The sequence below is a fragment of the Schistocerca serialis genome, chromosome 2 (genome assembly GCF_023864345.2).
Source record: "Schistocerca serialis cubense isolate TAMUIC-IGC-003099 chromosome 2, iqSchSeri2.2, whole genome shotgun sequence".
Classification (NCBI taxonomy): Eukaryota; Metazoa; Arthropoda; class Insecta; order Orthoptera; family Acrididae; genus Schistocerca; species Schistocerca serialis.
Window position 1 is genome coordinate 486,818,286 of NC_064639.1, and position 20,228 is coordinate 486,838,513.

The 20,228-nt window shown below is 44.5% G+C and overlaps 1 protein-coding gene across 1 annotated transcript in view; it reads left to right on the top strand.

Moving 5' to 3' along the window:
* The first annotated feature begins 18,693 nt into the window (after positions 1-18,693).
* The window catches only part of LOC126456112 (uncharacterized), a 196,861-nt gene continuing 195,326 nt past the window's right edge, over positions 18,694-20,228 (top strand). Inside the window, exons 1-2 of the mRNA XM_050091866.1 lie at positions 18,694-18,739; positions 18,835-19,119. Of these exons, the coding sequence (XP_049947823.1) occupies positions 18,694-18,739; positions 18,835-19,119 (331 nt within the window). The remainder of the gene's footprint in view (positions 18,740-18,834; positions 19,120-20,228) is intronic.

Genomic DNA, 20,228 nt, shown 5'->3' on the forward strand with positions numbered 1-20,228 from the left:
TAGATGCAAGCGACAGCTGTAGTGCATTTTAGCTGGCGTTGGTCACTCTGTCGTGTCGCCGAAGCCGGCGGCGCGTTGTGGCCTGTTAAGCCGTCGGCACACGGATCCTGCATTCGAACGCTGAGCGCGTCAAGTTTCTGACGACATAGCGCGGAGAAAGCACGTTGTGCAGATTCACCGAACCTGCATGGCAATAGCTACCATATCAGATATTCTGAACGTGTGTTTGCATGTAGGCCAATGAGATGGAAGAAATCCACCTACGTCAGATGACGCCATTTTTCTTTACAGAGTCACGAGACGCCATTTTGACGTTCAATGGAAGCATATATGTATATAAGCCGTCTCTAAGAGCCAGCGAATTGTGGGTCTCTCGAAAACTCGTCGTTAATTGTACGATTTGTTCTAATAAAAAGACGGGAAACGTCATATTGGTGATAAAGAATTGCATATTATGAAAGTTTGCCATTTCAAGGCAACGGAGAATTGAGGGTCCATTCTTGGTACAATTTGTTATAACTAAATGCTCATTAATAATATATCTACGATTAAAGCTTTCTGGAGACGGTAAGATGCAAACTCTGGCCAGAATGATTTATGATCGGTGTAGTTTAACGACTATTAGAGACACAGATTAGTAATGTGACACATGACCTGTTGCTGGTTCACGTCGCACTGGATCCGAATACGTTTTCCTCCAACTTTCGCGTTTTCTGTCAGGTTATAATACTTTCTTATTAGTTTAATACAAAAATATTCTATTATATCTTATCTTATGTAAATAAAAGTGCGCTCTTCCTGAGGAGTGAGTTTGTCCTATTGGCTTTATCTACAAGGCAGCTTGCACTACTTGCTGTGATATATTTTGTACTTTTTCGTTTCAAGTTTTGTATTTCACATGTTTTAAAGATTCTGCTTGTGAATAGGAACAGTGATCAAGTAAGAATGACGCTAACGTTTTGCTGAAAAATGAGAATGATGGAAACTTTTCATCTTTACATACACTATTTCTTTTCTTTTATTGTCATTTTCAAACCTTTACATAAAAGTAGACCGACAACGGCCTATCTACGCCGCTCTTCGGTCATAGAAATACATACATTAAACAGGAAGACATAAAAACAAATATGCATGAAGGATAAAAACAGGAGACATACCTATTAAAATAAAGGAAGGCGTTCACGGGCGCACTGGTTGTATAAAAAAGTTCAGCACAATATGCAAACGGAGACACAGAGTTGCACACGTAAACGTAGGAGCATTGAAGGACAGACACTGATGAACTGATGGGAAGGAAAACACTAGCACAATGGCGACGAACTTCTGCGCACTAAAACATACTGTTCGCGTGAAAAAGTGGAGGCCTTCCAAATTGAAGAAGGGAGGGTCATGCATTATTTGTAAGGGAATTTGTATAAGTCGATATCCTTACTGACGAGATGTGGTATTTTTCACCTTATACCATGTTGACAGGTATTGAAATATTTATTTATATGTACTACAGACAGAAAAACATGACTAGCATATGGACAAGGGAGGAAATGTGCATTTTAATATACGCTAACGTAGGGATATTATACCTGCTCATTTCGTAAACAGTGGTTTGCGAGCCAGATACAGCCGACAACTGCCGCTAGTGAGCGCTGCTATAGCGTACACCAATCTGAGGCACACGTCCGCGTTCTCGCTTCCCGAGCACGGGGTCCCGGGGTCCCTGTCTCAAGATGACTGAGTGTTTGTGTTGGCCTCATCATTTCATCCTCATTTATAAACGTGGGGAGATTGGACTGAGTAAAGGTTCGAAATTTGTATCGGCGCTGATAACCGCATAGTTGAGTGCCCACAAGCCAAACATCAACATCATCATTATCATCATCATCATCATCTGAAGCACATGTACCGTACGCACAAGTCGCATCGTTTCTGTGCGTTGAGCAGCACGTTGAACTCGACGCACTCATGTCAGCGTTCGAAAGCACGGTCCGTGTGCCGACAGGTTAGCGGCGTCCTGCAGCAAATGAAGGGAGCGGACGAACTAGCTGCAAACGGCTGACCCCACCTCTCGTGGGCTGTCAGCACGTATGCGGAGGGCAGTGCGTCTCTTTGGCTACTACCAGCGCTCGATGTTCCGCTCAGACGCCCCTCGGTTAGTATCGGTGTTCTTCCAAGACGATCTCTTTGCGTCTTCCAGAGCTATGTCTCAGGGTGTGGGCCGTAGCTCATATCCTTCTTCTGGCCAGTCACATTACTGTTTACTATCATTGTTAAACATTTTTGTACCTCCCACTACCTCCAAATTCTCAGGGTAGGAAGGGAAGAAAGACCCTAGGCAGACGTTATTGTGGGCAAAAACCCCTACTCGACAAGCTCCTTGTCGTAAGTTAGGAGTAGATATCCTGTGTCCCGTCCATTTGTAACCTTCACCTTCGCCTCTAAAATCCCATCCCACTTCAGTACGATCTTTCCCGCACTTTCTCTCCGCAATAGAGCACACTAAACACTAAAAGGCTTTTTATAGCAACCATTCTTTTCCTTAACAAACGGAATATTGTTCACGCTTTATGGCAGCAGCAGTTTCCTTCGCCTCTTGAGCTGACACTGTACCCCTTCTGTTCAACAGTCCAGAAAGACTTGCTGCCTCCCGCGGGGGACTGGACGTGGGATGTAACAAGCTGCTGTCCTCAAGCCAATTGTATGCACAATACACTAATATGAATTTCGTCATTCTTTTTTCACGCATCCAAAAGATATCACTAGATTTTCTCCTTATCTGCATTTCCAATATCTCGGAAGAACACATAGAAATGAAAAACTGAAAAACTGTTGTATTTCAAATGTATTAGAAACTTCTGTCTAAAACAGAGACCAGCACAAAACTTTATACATCTTCAGATGGCGAATCATGCCCTGTCTTTTTTTTTTGACGTGAGACATCAGAATGTATCTGTTTTTGGAGGTCCACATTCGTTACTTTAGTATGAGATACTCGTGATACTTTGTAACTCATCTTTGTCTCGGGTCATCATCACAAAGTCATCTGCGTAGGATCGGTGCTCAAGATGACCGTTCACTTCTTCAACTCTAATATGCCTCTTTTCTATGTTTTTGATGACATGTTTCAGCACCTGACTGCATAAAATTGTGTATTTTAATTTTGTTTGTAGCTAGTTGGAAGAGAGGCCACGACTGCAATTCAACATTTTAAGGTAACATTTCTGCATAACTTCACTTATAATGTTAATAAAATTATAATTCTGAACACACTGGAATTGAGGCATTTAGCAAAGCCAAATTCCTATATTCAGACACAGATAATCACAATAACCAGAATACCTCATAAAGGCTACGAATTGGTGAAAAAAAATTGAGGACATGAATCACTCTTACTTAAATTCAGACACCCTACACACATCCCATTCAAACACCACGCCACTGATGACGATTGTACGTTGGTTATTGCCAAACTGATCAATTTTTTGGGATATTGAAGTCGTTTCCGATATTGTCCATGCAGTTCATTTGGAGAATAAGTATAGAAAACAGTTGGATCAACTAAAATGATAAATGTGATGACAAATGATATTTATACATTTAATTCTGCTGTCACATAGGTAAGCTTCGGAAGTACGTTTCTGTAAAGGGTTATTCTTAAGTATCTACATCAACTCCGAAAAACCACTTAATCGTGTGTGGCAGAGGGTACTTATTGTACCACTAACTGACACTCCCTTCCCTCTTCCACTCGTGAATAACGACTGGAATAATGACTGTTGGTAGGCGTGATTAAAAGCTTTGGTGTCTTGCATTTCCTCATTGTGGTCATTTCATGAGATGTATAGATGTAGCCGACCGGTGTGGCCGAGCGGTTCTAGGCGCTTCAGTCTGGAACTGCGCTATCACTACGGTCGCAGGTTCGAATCCTGCCTCGCACATGGATGTGTGTGATGTACGTAGGTTAGTTAGGTTTAAGTAGTTCTAAGTTCTAGGGGACTGATGATCTCAGAATTTAAGTCCCATAGTGCTGAGAGCCATTTTTGTATAGATGTATCCGGGAGGAAGTAGTATGTTGTCCGAGTCTTTCCGGAAAGAACTCTCTCTATATTTCAGTAGTAAACCTCTCCGTGGTGCAAAACGCCTCTCTTGTAGCTTCTGCAACTGGAGTTTGTTGAGCATTTCTGTAAAGCTCTTGTGCCAACTAAACGAACTCGTGATGAAACGTACTGCTCTTCGTTGGGTCTTCTATCATTTATAACTAGTAAGGATCCCAGATTGATGAACAGTTCCCAAGAATCGCCGAACAAGCGCCTTTTAAGCAACTTTCTGCGTGGATGAGTTACATTTTCTTAAGATTCTTCCTATGAATCTCAGTCTGACATCTGCTCTTCCAGTTACTTTTTTTATGTTTTCATTCTACTTCAGCTCGCTCTGTATGGTTATTCCTAGATAGTTTACGGTAGATATTGTTCCCAGCAATTTTTCATCAATAGTGTAGTTGTACACTAAGGATTTCTTTTCTTACGTATGCACAGTATGTCACATTTATTTACGTTCAGGTGAACTGCCAGAGTCTGCAATATTTATCAACCCTCTACAGGTCATCGATACTACCTTCTGGAGTTGCTACTTTATTACAGACAACCGCATCATTTGTGCACGGTCTTAAAGGGCTTCCGACGCTTTCTACTAGATTATCTATAAACATTATAAACAGTAACGGTCGTATCACACTTCGTTGGTGTACTCTGAAAATTACCTCTACATCTGTCTGTTGTGTTCCGTTAAGAGCGACGTGTTGGTTTCTATCTGCAAGGAAGTCTTGAATCCAATCGCAAATCTAATCCAATACTCGATGAGTTCTAATTTTTTTGATAATCGGCAGTGCGGGACGGTGCCGAACGCCTTCCTGCACTGTATAAAGACGGCTTTAGCCTGAGTGCCGTTGTCTACAGCAGCTATGTATCTCATGGAGGAACAGAGCGACTTCAGTTTGGTCAGATCTGTGTTTGGGGAATCCATGGTGACTTTTACAGAGAAGATTTTTGTTCTCCAAAAAGTCATAATTCTTGAGCATAAAACTAGTTCCACGATTGTACAAGATTCATGTTAACGATTTAGGCCCATAATTATGGGTATCTGTCCTACGACACTTCTGGAAAACGTGTGCATTTTTTTCCTGTCGCTAGCTTCTCTCCGTTGCTCCAGAGATCTACGATCTGTTGCTAGAAGGGGAGCAGTTTCTCTCACAGACTCTTTACAGAGTCTTATAGATATCTCATTTGGTCCTGATCCCTTTCCTCTACTGAGCGACTGTAGCTGCTTCTCTGTTCCGTGATCAGTTATCTCAGCTTTGGCCATTTCAATGTTCATACTGTACGATGACTGGGAGGAGGGACCGTAGTGAAACAGTTTGGGAAGATCGAATTCAGTATTTCGGCCTGTTCTCTGGTAGCTTCCGTTTCCGTGCCAGTACAGTAACTGCGTGAATGAATGCAGGATATCTAACCGCTTATTGATTTTTGTAAGACCAAAATCTCTTAGTGTTTTTACTCAGCTCGGTCGACAAAATTTATTTTCAGAGTCACGGAACACTTCTCTCATTGCTCTCCTTATACTCATTTTCACTTCGTTCTGTTTTTGTTGGTGTCCTATATTTTTACTTCTCATAAATCTATAATGAAGCTCTCTTTATTTACGTAGTAGTTTTCTAACAAGACTATCAATCTCGAGGGTTTCACAAAATGACTGTGCGAAAACTAGAAGACGTACAGAAAATATAGACTTCAGTAGGTAATCTCTCCAAACTTCAAACTCACATTACAGGTGCTCAATACGGGCACCTCTTGTGACGCAGTAAATGCCAACACGTGCGAGCATTTCACTGAAGTCGCTGACACAAGTTACTCGGGGAGGCACGACATCTGACCACTCTGGAAATCCATTCACCTGGTTGCCTACCTGCAGACGAGTACTAATTCGATGGGACGGTACAGAGCAGACGATTTGTTTACACGATCTGATACATCTGCCCCTGGCGCAACTAAGCCACTTTGCGTATCACATATTGAAACTTGGAGACGTACTTTACCCACAAATTTAGCCGTTTCGAAAATGCTTCCACCCATGTTCCGAAAGCCGACGACCTTGCCCGTTTTGACGCCAGATAGATCGCTCCGTTTCCGCATACGACAACGATCGCACTGTTTTCCGCTATACCCGCGACAGCTAGTGCTGCCACCTGCCATGGGTGAATTGGTCTTGCACTTTAACATCGAAAACAGGCGGTGATCATATAAAGTGACTGGACCGTAAAAGTTGTCTTAGGTAAACCCGCGGAACGTAGGTTTCTGCGACATGTGTGGGATGCAGTTGACTTTTGGAACGTTTGGTTTTCCCCTGGATAGAGTAAGATATTGCTAAGGTACGTATATTCATCATCTAGGTACTAGTGCGACAGGCGGTGGTACAGGGAGGTGCGTGTAACGGGAGGGCCACGCACTTTAAACATATTGAGCGAGCAGAAGGAGTTGAGCGAACTGTTACTCCTGCACAAAGTTTGACCGATATTTGAGCACTTTGATAGATATTTCAACAGCCGACGAATTAGAACTGAAGAACGGCATCGTGGCACCACCAAAGGCTGCGTAGTGTGTAATTATTCATATACAAACAGTTTCGGTCAAGCGAACATATTTAACTTTGGATTTAAATTAAATGAAGGTAAAATAAGCTTTCCTTGGCCTCAGATATACTGCCTGACAAAAAAAGTGAAGAATCCAGAAGACATGAGAGGATGTCAGTATAACTTCTAACGCTAGAACGCATATCTTCTAGCCATTCAAATCAGCGCTTGCCATCCGAGAACAAATAATGTACGCCCTGTAACATGGTTATAAAGGCTTCCATGCTGTCATGGATTACCGAAAGGCAATAGCAAACTTCGCTGTGAATGTGGAATAAATTTAAATGTTAATACAAGCATTGCTGGGTCTACGCATTGTTACAAAGTGTGTTACTTACGAAGTCGATAAATTAAGTAAAATTATATATACTATTCCAGAATGAGATTTTCACTCTGCAGCGGAGTGTGCGCTGATATGAAACTTCCTGGCAGATTAAAACTGTGTGCCCGACCGAGACTCGAACTCGGGACCTTTGCCTTTCGCGGGCAAGTGCTCTACCAACTGAGCTACCGAAGCACGACTCACGCCCGCTACTCACAGCTTTACTTCTGCCAGTACCTCGTCTCCTACTTTCCAAACTTTATATATACTATTATTCTCCTTTCAAAACAAGAGTTTTCACGCAAAAGTTTGAGTAACTCTAATTTTCGTAAAGAGGGACTTTCTAGTTTTATGCTTCACGGTTCGATTTGACAAAGTAGCGTGCTCTCTCTGTTAACCGATCCACTGCAAACTAAACTTTTGAAATCAATCATAAGCAAAAAAAAAAAAAAAAAAAAAGGCGCTACAGTCTGGAACCGCGCAACCGCTACGGTCGCAGGTTCGAATCCTGCCTCGCGCATGGATGTGTGTAATGTCTTTAGGTTAGTTATGTTTAAGTAGTTCTAACTTCTAGGGTACTGATGACCTCAGATGTTAAGTCCCATAGTGCTGAGAGCAATTTGAACCATTTTTTTTTTTTGAGAATGCTTACAGGTCGCTTACGCACCGTGTGTTGGACAGAGTCGGAGTCATGAGTGTTACTGATTATACTTACCCTCTTATCAAGTTAGAGTAATATAAAATGTGGACAATATCCAACTAAAGGTATCAATTTCGTCAGGGCATCGATCACTCGGCCCGAGAGCATTGCGGCGATGCGAGCGAACTCTAGATTCAGACGGTACATGAGATGTATTGTGCATAGCGAAGAACTTTAATACTGAAATTGCAAGACAGTATGTTCCGGGAGGAATTGGTCGACATAACAGTACCATTCCCCCACACCCCACCCCACCACCAACCCCACATACGGCTCACAAAGTGGCCACATTGAGAAAGTCTGAGCAATTAGAGCTAATACACTGGCTTAGAGACAATCACTTCTCTCACAATTGAGAATGGAAAAGAGAAGGGGAGCATAGATGGTGACAACAGGAATAGCGGAAGGTCAGCTGAAGTGCCCACTCCAAGAGATATTGAATTTTCACCAAAACGTGCTTACTGGTGGGGGCTGGCTGCTTACACATTTTGATTCTATAAAGGGCAGTCAAACTAAAACGAGGCAGATGGAAAGAACAAGGTATAGATCTCCTCTCACATTGGGATAAATGTATTAACAGTTATGGCGATTATTTTTTCAATAATAAATAGTTTACTGACTTTTTCCATCTGTATCGTTTTCATGTGACTGTCCCTTATCCATATTACAAAGTACCACACCAAATACATTTAAGTGAAAGAGAAAATAATATATAGGAACTTTGGATATCCGTTTCTCTGAAGGCTTACATAATTTTTTCGTACGCAAGGGAATAATACTTACAGTGTCTGGACACTTTCCTATAGACTTTTTTTAAATAACTTATATAGTATTTCGTTTCGCTCCGCCAGCTGGAACGATAACCTCAGTAAGTCATTCACTGTGAATCATAAATTCACTTTTCCATTTCAGATATATAATTAAGGATTTCTTGTTTTCTGCTGAACACAGTTATGGTGCTCATTGTACTCTTCTTACCTCCCGCTGAATCTCTATTTTTTCCTAGAAATCTTCTTTTCGGCTTTGAAGCCTCCTGTAAAGGCATTTGATAATAGTCCTGGTTGAGATTTAATGTAGTAAATACCCGCTCTCCCTCAAACCACCCGGCTCACGATAGTGGCATTGATTTCAGTATCACCTTTTTGTTTGATACACTGTAGTCAACTACCAGATGGTGTTCGCCATTGCATTTAGAAACCAAGAACATGGGAGCAGCATATAGGGATTTAGATGTTCGAAATACACCCCTTTCTAGGATCTTTTCCACATGTTCCATTAATACTTTCATCATCGGTGGTGACAATTAATACTGTGGTTTCTTGACCGAAACCTGATCCCTTAATTCGGTCCAATACTCTAGCAGTCCGGTAACCCCCAACACATCGCTTAGCAAATCTGGAAATTCAACACACACAGCCTTGATCTTACCTTTCAAAAATTCATCTAAATATCCTAACTGGTCATCTCACAAATCTGACTTAGTAAAACTGAAAAATATATTGTGGCCTAAATTTAAAATGAAACTACCACCCCCAACAATTGGATATCAGACCCATCTTCGCTATGCAATCAGCCCTCAAAATACAGTCAGTGGCTAAATTTTCAATGATCTTCATGCACATCTTCCAAGAAAACTCACCAATAGTCACATTGATTTGTAAACACCATTTGACGACTAAACTCGATTTATCGACCATCAAGTATTGTCCGATATCAGCTAGCAACTTACAAATTCTCTGATGCCCCAAGACCCATTTATAATCAACTGCCGGATTGTGCTGCCTAAATGCAGAAGAGAGCAGACTGGTTCACTGTTTAATCCTTGGCACAAAATGGCAGTCGTGGAGCCCCTTTACTCAGAATGGCACTAATCAGTTTGCCTTCGCCTTGCAGTCATTGCCATACTTCTTGTTCCTCTATTTCTTTCTCGCTGCATTCACTTCTCACATTTCCTTCCTTACCGCATTTCCAACAAATTACCTTACTGCAGTCGCTATCTATCCTCTTTCGCGTTTCACTGTTTTCTTGGTGTGTCTTTCTATTGAAGCCTTGCTCCTTCCGCCTCCCCTCTAACCCCTTACTCCCACAAGCCTCTCCCTTTTTGCATTGGCTATCTCTAAGCGAATCCACAAATTCCGTGATCTGGACGGTTCTTACTACTTCACCTAGCTGAGCCAGTGTCGTGGGGCAAATGAGAAATACGGCGCGCTGCCTACTTTCGGGGCTCAGCCTTCCTAAAATATGACTTTCTTCCTAGCATTCTGATATGTCAGTTCTAAGGCTACCACACTTCTTTTAACCCGCTGCATAAACGTACTGACTCACAGTTCCCTGTTCACGCCCTTACTGCCGATAAATGAACTCTTGCAAGGCTCTGGGTGGAATAATCGTGGAAATTCTAGTCCTAAACTGTTTCCATGTACTATTTTCTTGTATTGCTTACAAACGTTGTCACACAAATTATCATTTACTTTAACGGCAATAAAGACTGCGTTTCATTGGTAAGACATTTAGAAAATGAAACAGGCCAACCAAAGACACTGCCTACAATACGTTTGTCCGTCCTCTTCTAGAATACTGCTGAGCGGTGTGGGATCCTTAGCAGATAGGATTGACGGAGTACATTGAGAAAGTCCAAAGAAGGGAAGCACATTTTGTGTTATCGCGAAATAGGGGAGAGACTGTCACTGAAATGATACAGGATTTGGGATGGACATAATTAAACCAAAGGCGTTTTTCTTTGCGGAGGAATGTTATCACGAAATTTCTGTCACCAACTTTATCCTCCGAATGCGAAAATATTTTGTTGACGCCTACTTAGATAGGGAGAAACTACCACCATGATAAAATAAGAGAAATCAGAGCTCGCATGGAGGGCTATAGTTGTTTGTTTTTTTTCCGCGCACTGTGCGAGATTAGAATTACAGAGAATTATTGTGACTGTGGTTCGATTAACTCTCTGCCAGGCACTTAAATGTGATTTGCAGAGTATCCATGCAGATGTAGATGTAAATGCAGTAATCACTCATTTGCATGGCCCATGTTCTGTTTTGAAACTCCACCGCAAAACACCAAAAATCAGCTATGCGATCAACAGAATTCAAGTAAAAATTGAATAATTCATTTAAAATTTCTAGTTACGGGTTCTGCAGTTCCATAAAATCAGTATCAATATTCGTTCGCCCAGACTCACTATTGTCACCACTCAAACAATCTGCGCCATCAACGGTACTTACTCTTCTACTACTGGTCTGAGACCATTCTTGAATATAATCACTATTCGTTACTAAATTCTGTTCCTGTTCGTTGTCCACGCCCACTAAGTCATTCATTCTATCCAGATAGTGGTTAAAACGGGCTTGCAACGTCTGTATCTGATCCGGCGTGCGACTACCCGCGCTCTGTAGGACCTCTATCATCGAATGCAGCACCAATTACAGTATCACTAAGTCAAAAGCATCAGTATTCACTTTGTGTATAATCAACCAATTTGGAAAACAGGGTAATAACGTCAGTGGAGACAATAATTAGGGACGAAGCTTCGCTTGGCAGGAAGAGTCCGAATCATGGAACAGGTTAAAGGAAATCGCGCAACTGTCCCCTAACAACGTACACTCATGTGAAGTCTATCGCTATCTATGACCGGAGGACACAGTGTATGACCAAATACTTGAACATAGTTTCAATCGCTCTATCGGCACAAAATCTGTGAATGATACTAGAAAATGGCTATATGATCTCATCGAAGCGCAGCACTTCTCTTAGTGAGAAGCATACACAGATTCGAACTTGAGTAGCCACACAACAATTACTGCCGTAATTTCAGGCTGCACCACCTCTCGAATCCACACTACCGCAGGATCGCGATTGATTAGTGTGAGCGGCCGGTCCCATAATAAATGCCTTCACAGCTTGAGGGAAGTTTCTTCTCGAGCGAATAAGCAAACACCTTTCCTCACGTTGCTCCGACCAGCGACTAACTCTTTAACTGTCCCGATTGCCGCCGCATAAAAGCTTTCGCGATCACAGAGAGAAGGAAGAGAACAAGCCATTAAGAAATACGGCCAAACTACACTCCTGGAAATGGAAAAAAGAACACATTGACACCGGTGTGTCAGACCCACCATACTTGCTCCGGACACTGCGAGAGGGCTGTACAAGAAATGATCACACGCAGGGCACAGCGGACACACCAAGAACCGCGGTGTTGGCCGTCGAATGGCGCTAGCTGCGCAGCATTTGTGCACCGCCGCCGTCAGTGTCAGCCAGTTTGCCGTGGCATACGGAGCTCCATCGCAGTCTTTAACACTGGTAGCATGCCGCGACAGCGTGGACGTGAACCGTATGTGCAGTTGACGGACTTTGAGCGAGGGCGTATAGTGGGCATGCGGGAGGCCGGGTGGACGTACCGCCGAATTGCTCAACACGTGGGGCGTGAGGTCTCCACAGTACATCGATGTTGTCGCCAGTGGTCGGCGGAAGATGCACGTGCCCGTCGACCTGGGATCGGACCGCAGCGACGCACGGATGCACGCCAAGACCGTAGGATCCTACGCAGTGCCGTAGGGGACCGCACCGCCACTTCCCAGCAAATTAGGGACACTGTTGCTCCTGGGGTATCGGCGAGGACCATTCGCAACCGTCTCCATGAAGCTGGGCTACGGTCCCGCACACCGTTAGGCCGTCTTCCGCTCACGCCCCAACATCGTGCAGCCCGCCTCCAGTGGTGTCGCGACAGGCGTGAATGGAGGGACGAATGGAGACGTGTCGTCTTCAGCGATGAGAGTCGCTTCTGCCTTGGTGCCAATAATGGTAGTATGCGTGTTTGGCGCCGTGCAGGTGAGCGCCACAATCAGAACTGCATACGACCGAGGCACACAGGGCCAACACCCGGCATCATGGTGTGGGGAGCGATCTCCTACACTGGCCGTACACCACTGGTGATCGTCGAGGGGACTCTGAATAGTGCACGGTACATCCAAACCGTCATCGAACCCATCGTTCGACCATTCCTAGACCGGCAAGGGAACTTGCTGTTCCAACAGGACAATGCACGTCCGCATGTATCCCGTGCCACCCAACGTGCTCTAGAAGGTGTAAGTCAACTACCCTGGCCAGCAAGATCTCCGGATCTGTCCCCCATTGAGCATGTTTGGGACTGGATGAAGCGTCGTCTCACGCGGTCTGCACGTCCAGCACGAACGCTGGTCCAACTGAGGCGCCAGGTGGAAATGGCATGGCAAGCCGTTCCACAGGACTACATCCAGCAACTCTACGATCGTCTCCATGGGAGAATAGCAGCCTGCATTGCTGCGAAAGGTGGATATACACTGTACTAGTGCCGACATTGTGCATGCTCTGTTGCCTGTGTCTATGTGCCTGTGGTTCTGTCAGTGTGATCATGTGATGTATCTGACCCCAGGAATGTGTCAATAAAGTTTCCCCTTCCTGGGACAATGAATTCACGGTGTTCTTATTTCAATTTCCAGGAGTGTATATCATAGGACTGCTAATACCAACCTCGGCAAATAGCGCCGCACACTGCACAGCAATAGGCCAGAGATAATTTTAAATATCATTAAATAACTGATTTAAATTCATCTCATGGGGATACAATGTCGGGTGATAGCTTTGTATGTAAAAGAATTTATGAGTCAATCTGTAGTCCTACGCGTGACACAGGTAACTAACCTTTATTGGGTTACACAGATTGAAACCTTGACCACTTTTCTCGATGAGTAGTGTGGCCACTTTTACCTGTCAAACGTCGTTTTGGCATTCGAGCTAGAAAAATGAAACTATCCGCCCGGAAGGAACAAGAAAGCTACAAGACGTCTTTTAAAAGCCAATATCGTAAGGCACTGTTATTCCACGTATAAGTGAGGTAACAAGAATAATATAAATGACTTAGCTTTATCAGGCTACTGTAAATCTAGAAAGAGTTTACTAAAAAATAACACAACAAGTTTTCTTAGTCGAAGTCACTGACAAAAGCTGAATATTAGAACTAGTCTGACCACGTATGGCAGGCAGGAGCACAGCAATGGTGACTTCCCCGGTCTAGCAACTTCACCTCAGTACGGCTGTCCTCCAGCACACACCGTATCGTGGCTTCCGGAATAAAGATATACAACGAATGTGAGAAAAGTAATGAGACTGATTTTTCTTTTTCTAGCAATTTTTTTTACTTTCTTCAAACAACAATATTGTGCCGCTCAAAGTAGTTGCCTTCGGCAGCTATACACTGCCGGAGTAGTTGTCAGTCTTGGCAGCAGAGCTAGCAGGCTTCAACTGATAAGGATTTAACGTGTCAGTCGCATTCTTGCGGATGTTGTACAGAATCACAAAATTACGCGCTTTTAAGACTTTTTAGGTATCGAGAAAAAGTCAGAAATCAGGTGATTAGGGGAGCTGTGGAACAACAGGTATGCCTTTTAAGGTAACAAATTCCATGATGAAAGTGGCCGAGTGACATAGGGTGTTGTCATGACGCAGCGTCCACTTATCTGCAATGTCTGGACTCATTCGATTAACCCTTTTCCCGAGCCTTTCAAGAACATCTTTGTAAAATACTCGGTTGACTGTTTGTCCTGGGTGAACAATCTCACGAGAGCACGTACACGTTCGACATTTTCGTCGGTTTTTCAAGTTTAAGGTCTCCCTCAGGGAGGTTCATCTTCTGCGTGTTCTCGGCCTTCCAGAACTGATTTGTGTGAGCGAAAAACTTATACTCTTGATAGGGAATGTTTCCAATAGGCCTGTTTCAACTTTTCAAAAGGTACCCTCTCGGATTCTTGGGGTTTAACACAAAACCTGATGGCATAACTTTGCCATAAATTCCGCTGTTCCATCTTCATAGCTCACAACAGAGACATAACTTCACTGATGGCATTCTCAGATATCACATGATGGCTGTACAGAGCTGAAACTCAGACTGAGGGACTGAAAGATCTATACAAGTGGGATCTAGTGAAGCAGGGGTACAACCTGTCGGCTTTGACCAATGACGTCAAACATTACTCATAGATAATAATGTCTTCACTTTCAGCGATAGACAATGAAACAGTTCTGTGTTCCGGACAAGCGCTATCATTGTACATTAAATAATAGAATGTGATTTCAAAAGAGATCGCTCCATATTGCTCAAAATGTTCTTCGTGTTGCGTTTATTTAAATAATTGGTTCTATGCAATTCATTCGGTACTTAATTTCATTCTTAGTGATATTAAGGTGATTTGGACTATTAGTGTCTTATTTTAGGACAATTTTTAGTCTCTCATTTTCGTTTGTAGGTATGGCTTTATCTGTTCCGATGAACCTGGATGATTTAAGAGAGGCTATGGGCGTAGACATATTGAGCACAATTTGTTTTCTACAAATGTATGGTCTTGTTGCCAAGTATGTTTGATGTCGTGAGTGCGGCGAATATATGCACCTCACGAGCGTACATGCGCCATACTCAGGACTTACTCGTATGGCGCTGCATCAAAGATCGGCTGTGGCAATCCACAAGACGAGGGACGTGGTTCGAAAAATCTAAATTGCCTTGAGAGACATTATGAAAGTCACGTACTGGTGGTGTTTGAGATATCCTTATAGCTCAACTAAAGAATGGGATACTATTGTCACTGCTGTGATTAAAACTATAACTTTCAGTCGACACTATTAACTTCGAAGGCGAAAAAAAAAACTGTACCTCATAGTGAAGTACGTGATACAAATTGTGTATGTGTTGTCTTATTACCTCTTCGCGTAGTTCAACTGAGGTGCAGGTTGCAAATGTAATGTACGTCCATTTCCACGTTTTCGTTAACAGTGTGCACATACTTAGGCCAACTGCAGTATGGGATACAAATATTATACACGTAGCTCCTTCTGCCATAGGTAGTACTACTATCTACGTAAGAACAGATTATTAGTGGTAGCGGAAACGATAGAAACAACACATGCAAAATTTGTATCCCGTGCTTCAGTTGACCTATATAGTTCAACTGAACAACAGGATATTAATGGTAACGAAAACGAAGAAATCGACATATGCTGAACTTGTATCCCCTACTCAGTTAACCAATACAGTTCGAATGAGGTTCGAAATACAACTCATATACAGGGTGAGTCACCTAACGTTACCGCTGAATATATTTCGTAAACCACATCAAATACTGACGAACCGATTCCACAGATCGAACGTGAGGAGAGGGGCTAGTGTAACTGTTTAATACAAAGCATACAAAAATGCACGGAAGTATGTTTTTTAACACAAACCTACGTTTTCTTAAATGGAACCACGTTAGTTTTGTTGGCACATCTGAACATATAAACAAATGCGTAATCAGTGCCGTTTGTTGCATTGTAAAAAGATAATTACATCTGGAGATATTGTAACCTAAAGTTGACGCTTGAACCCTCCGACGTTCAGTTGCGTGTTGTAACAAACGCGGGCCACGGGCGTTTCATAGGACGTGGAGGACACATAAATTGGCCAGCCCGTTCTCCTGATCTTACACCTCTGGACTTCTTTCTGTGGGGTACGTTAAAGGAGAATGTGTACCGTGATGTGCCTACAACCCCAGAGGATATGGTTCAAATGGCTCTGAGCACTATGGGACTTAACATCTGTGGTCATCAGTCCCCTAGAACTTAGAACTACGTAAACCTAACTAACCTAACGACATCACACACATCCACGCCCGAGGCAGAATTCGAACCTGCGACCGTAGCAGTCGCGCGGTTCCGGACTGCGCGCCTAGAACCGCTAGACCACCGCGGCCGGCCCCAGAGGATATGAAACAACGTATTGTGGCAGCCTGCGGCGACATTACACCAGATGTACTGCGGCGTGTACGACATTCATTACACCAGAGATTGCAATTGTGTGCAGCAAATGATGGCCACCACATTGAACATCTATTGACCTGACATGTCGGTACTCACTCTATTCCACTCTGTACTTGAAAACAAAAACCACGTGTGTACGTGTACTTCACCCCTCATGGTAATGTACATGTGAGTCAGTGAAAAAGACCAATAAAAAGGTGTTAGCATGTGGACGTAATGTGCTGTTCCAGTCTGTTCTGTACCTAAGGTCCATCACCGTTCCCTTTGGATTCCTACGTAATTCGGTGCTCTCCTATACACACGATCGAACAGCGGAGAAGTGGTACTCAAGCGTCAACTTTAGGTTACAATATCTCCGCATGTAATTAACATTTTACAATGCAACAAACGGCACTGATTACGTATTTGTTCATAAGTTCAGATCTGCTAACATAACTAACGGGGTTCCATTTTTTTAAAAACGAAGGTTTGTGTTAAAAAACATACTTCCGCGCATTTTTTTATGGTTTGTATTAACCATTTACACTAGCCTCTCTCCTCACGTTCGGTCTGTGGAATCGATTTGTCAGTATTTGATGTGGTTTACGATATATATCCAGCGGTAATGTTAGGTGACTCACCCTGTATATGTGACGTGAGGTATTCTATGCTACCAATATTTCCATCCATTTTTTCCCCTTCATTTTCCAGAGAAATAATATGATACAAATTCGCGATATCCTTAACGTGAAAATACAATTTACATTGATGTATGTCAACTATATTTTTCGTCGCTCGTATTCCTTTGTTTCTGGACAATCTTGTCAGATCTTCCTTCTGTGTAATAAATGCTCTCTGGTCAATTCTGACGCCATTGGTCAAAGCCGACGGGTTGTATCCCGTGCTTCACTAGACCCTACAAGTGGAACAACACGACGTCGTCAATCTCATTACTTTTCTCACACACGTCGCAGATGTTGACGACGTTGTCGGACTTAATGCGAGGATCCGGGCTAATCCTTAGACTGCATTTACATCTACATCTACATCATTACTCTGCAATTCACATTTAAGTGCTTGGCAGAGGGTTCAACGAACAATCATACTATCTCTCTACCATTCCACTCCGAAACAGCGCGCGGGAAAAACGAACACTTAAACCTTTCTGTTCGAGCTCCGATTTCTCTTATTTTATTTTGATGATCATTTCTACCTATGTAGGTTGGGCTCAACAAAATATTTTCGCATTCGGAAGAGAAATTTGGTGACTGAAATTTCGTAAATAGATCTCGCCGCGACGAAAAACGTCTTTGCTTTAATGACTTCCATCCCAACTCGCGTATCATATCTGCCACACTCTCTCCCCTATTACGCGATAATACAAAACGAGCTGCCCTTTTTTGCACCCTTTCGATGTCCTCGGTCAATCCCACCTGGTAAGGATCCCACACCGAGCAGCAATATTCTAACAGAGGTCGAACGAGTGTAGTGTAAACTGTCTCTTTAGTGGACTTGTGGCATCTTCTAAGTGTCCTGCCAATGAAACGCAACCTTTGGCTCGCCTTCCCCACAATATTATCTATGTGGTCTTTCCAACTGAAGTTGTTCGTAATTTTAACACCTAGGTACTTAGTTGAATTGACAGCCTTGAGAATTGTACTATTTATCGAGTAATCGAATTCCAACGGATTTCTTTTGCAACTCATGTGGATCACCTCAAACTTTTCGTTATTTAGCGTCAACTGCCACCTGCCACACCATACATCAATCTTTTCTAAATCACTTTGCAACTGATACTGGTCTTCGGATGACCTTATTAGACGGTAAATTACAGCATCATCTGCGAACAACCTAAGAAAACTGCTCAGATTTTCACCCAGGTCATTTATATACATCAGGAACAGCAGAGGTCCCAGGACGCTTCCCTGGGGAACACCTGATATCACTTCAAATTTACTCGATGATTTGCCGTCTATTACTACGAACTGCGACCTTTCTGACAGGAAATCACGAATCCAGTCGCACAAATGAGACGATACCCCATAGGCCCGCAGCTTGTTTAGAAGTCGCTTGTGAGGAACGGTGTCAATGATTCTCACAGTACATTCTTGAAGTGGTGCGGAACATCTTGTTTAATAGCGAGGGAAAATGAGTAGATGCGGTCACGTAGCAACAATGCGACTGTCGCGGGGCGACGGGTGGGCGGCGACGCGCGCGACCAGTGAGCCACCTGGCGGCTGTCAGCGGCGCGGCGCGGGCCGTGGCGGCCGACGGCGGCGGCAGTGCGCGGCCAGCAGCCATGGCGGCCTGCAGCAGCGACCGCGCCGCGCCGCCCGCCGCCCGCCGCCTCCGCCCCCGCCACGACCCCCGAGTCCGCCGCGGGCGGCCCTAGCCGTGCGCGAGTGTCGCGACCGCGAAGGGGGCACGCGTCGGCCGCCGGAGCCGCCGCCCTGGCCGCCGCCGGCATGGACGACCGGCCGCCCCCGCCGCCGCCCTCGACGACGCTAGTGCTAGTGCCGACAGTGCCAGTGCCGCCCCCGACCTGCCCCCCGCCTCGCCGCCGCCTCCGGACCCTCCGCCACCGCCTCCGGCCGAGCGGCTGTCGCCGCCGCCGGCGCTGCTACGTCCCCCGCCGCCTCGACCCCGCCGCCACTTCTTCTTCTTCTTCGCCTCGCCCCTCTTCTTCTTGTTCTTCTGCTACTTCCCTGCGTCGCTGATTGGTGGTGAGTCGCCGCCGGGCTGCAAGCCCCAGCCGCAGCCGTGCCCTGCCCTGCCCTGCCCTGCCGTGCTGCCCGCCCGCGGAGCGACAAGTGTCCGGCGTGGCCCGCGGCTGCAACATGTGGCGCCCGGACTCTGCGGACGCGTCGCGTCGGGCCGCCCAGCTGCTCAGCTGCCGGCCGCGCGCGCCACTTCGCTCCGCTCCGCTCCTCCCTCTGTTCGACTCTAATCGATTGTCGCTCAATCGCCGCCGCGCCCTGCGGCGCCGACGTGATTCGCAATCCCCGCGAGTGTAGCGACACGCGTCCGATCGCTGACCCGCTAATGCTAGCCCCTCTGCGCTGTGCTCTGCAGAGGAACAATATTCCGATGAGCGTAAACGAATATTTTGCCGCCGACATACATCGACTCTAACAGTTACGTGAATCTGTGCTGCAGGAGCTCTGAAGATTTTGAATACCGTTACGTCGCCAGTATAGAGAAATATCGTTGGAAAGCGCCCTGGATTTTTTGCAAGTGTTTCATTCCCTCTCTATATCAGGAATAAACTTTACCCAAAGCTAGAAAGGGGCAAATAAAAATGCCTTTCTCTTATTTGTGCCAAGTGCCTCAGCTGTGCCGCTGATTGTTGCACACAAGGGAAACTCCACTTTTTCTACAGTCTCAATTTTTTGTTGTAAGGAAACTACGGCTAGCCACCATTGTTTTGAGGTATCGAAAGGCAGTTGATCGTACAGCCGAGTCATTGTTTGAATAGAGCTGTACTATACTTCGTTAGCTCTGCGACATGCCTTTCTCGTGCGCTCAAACTGAAAGACTCATGAAAAGCATCCAGTATAGAGCTGTGAAATGTACGGACACATTTGCTCTGTTTCGCGTTTCTGGTGCCATGTGTTTAACGATCTTACATTTTTCGGGAAATAAATTATTGGTCGTACATACTCATTTTCCATGACGTACGTACTTGTGCTATTGTATCTGAATCTTATCTA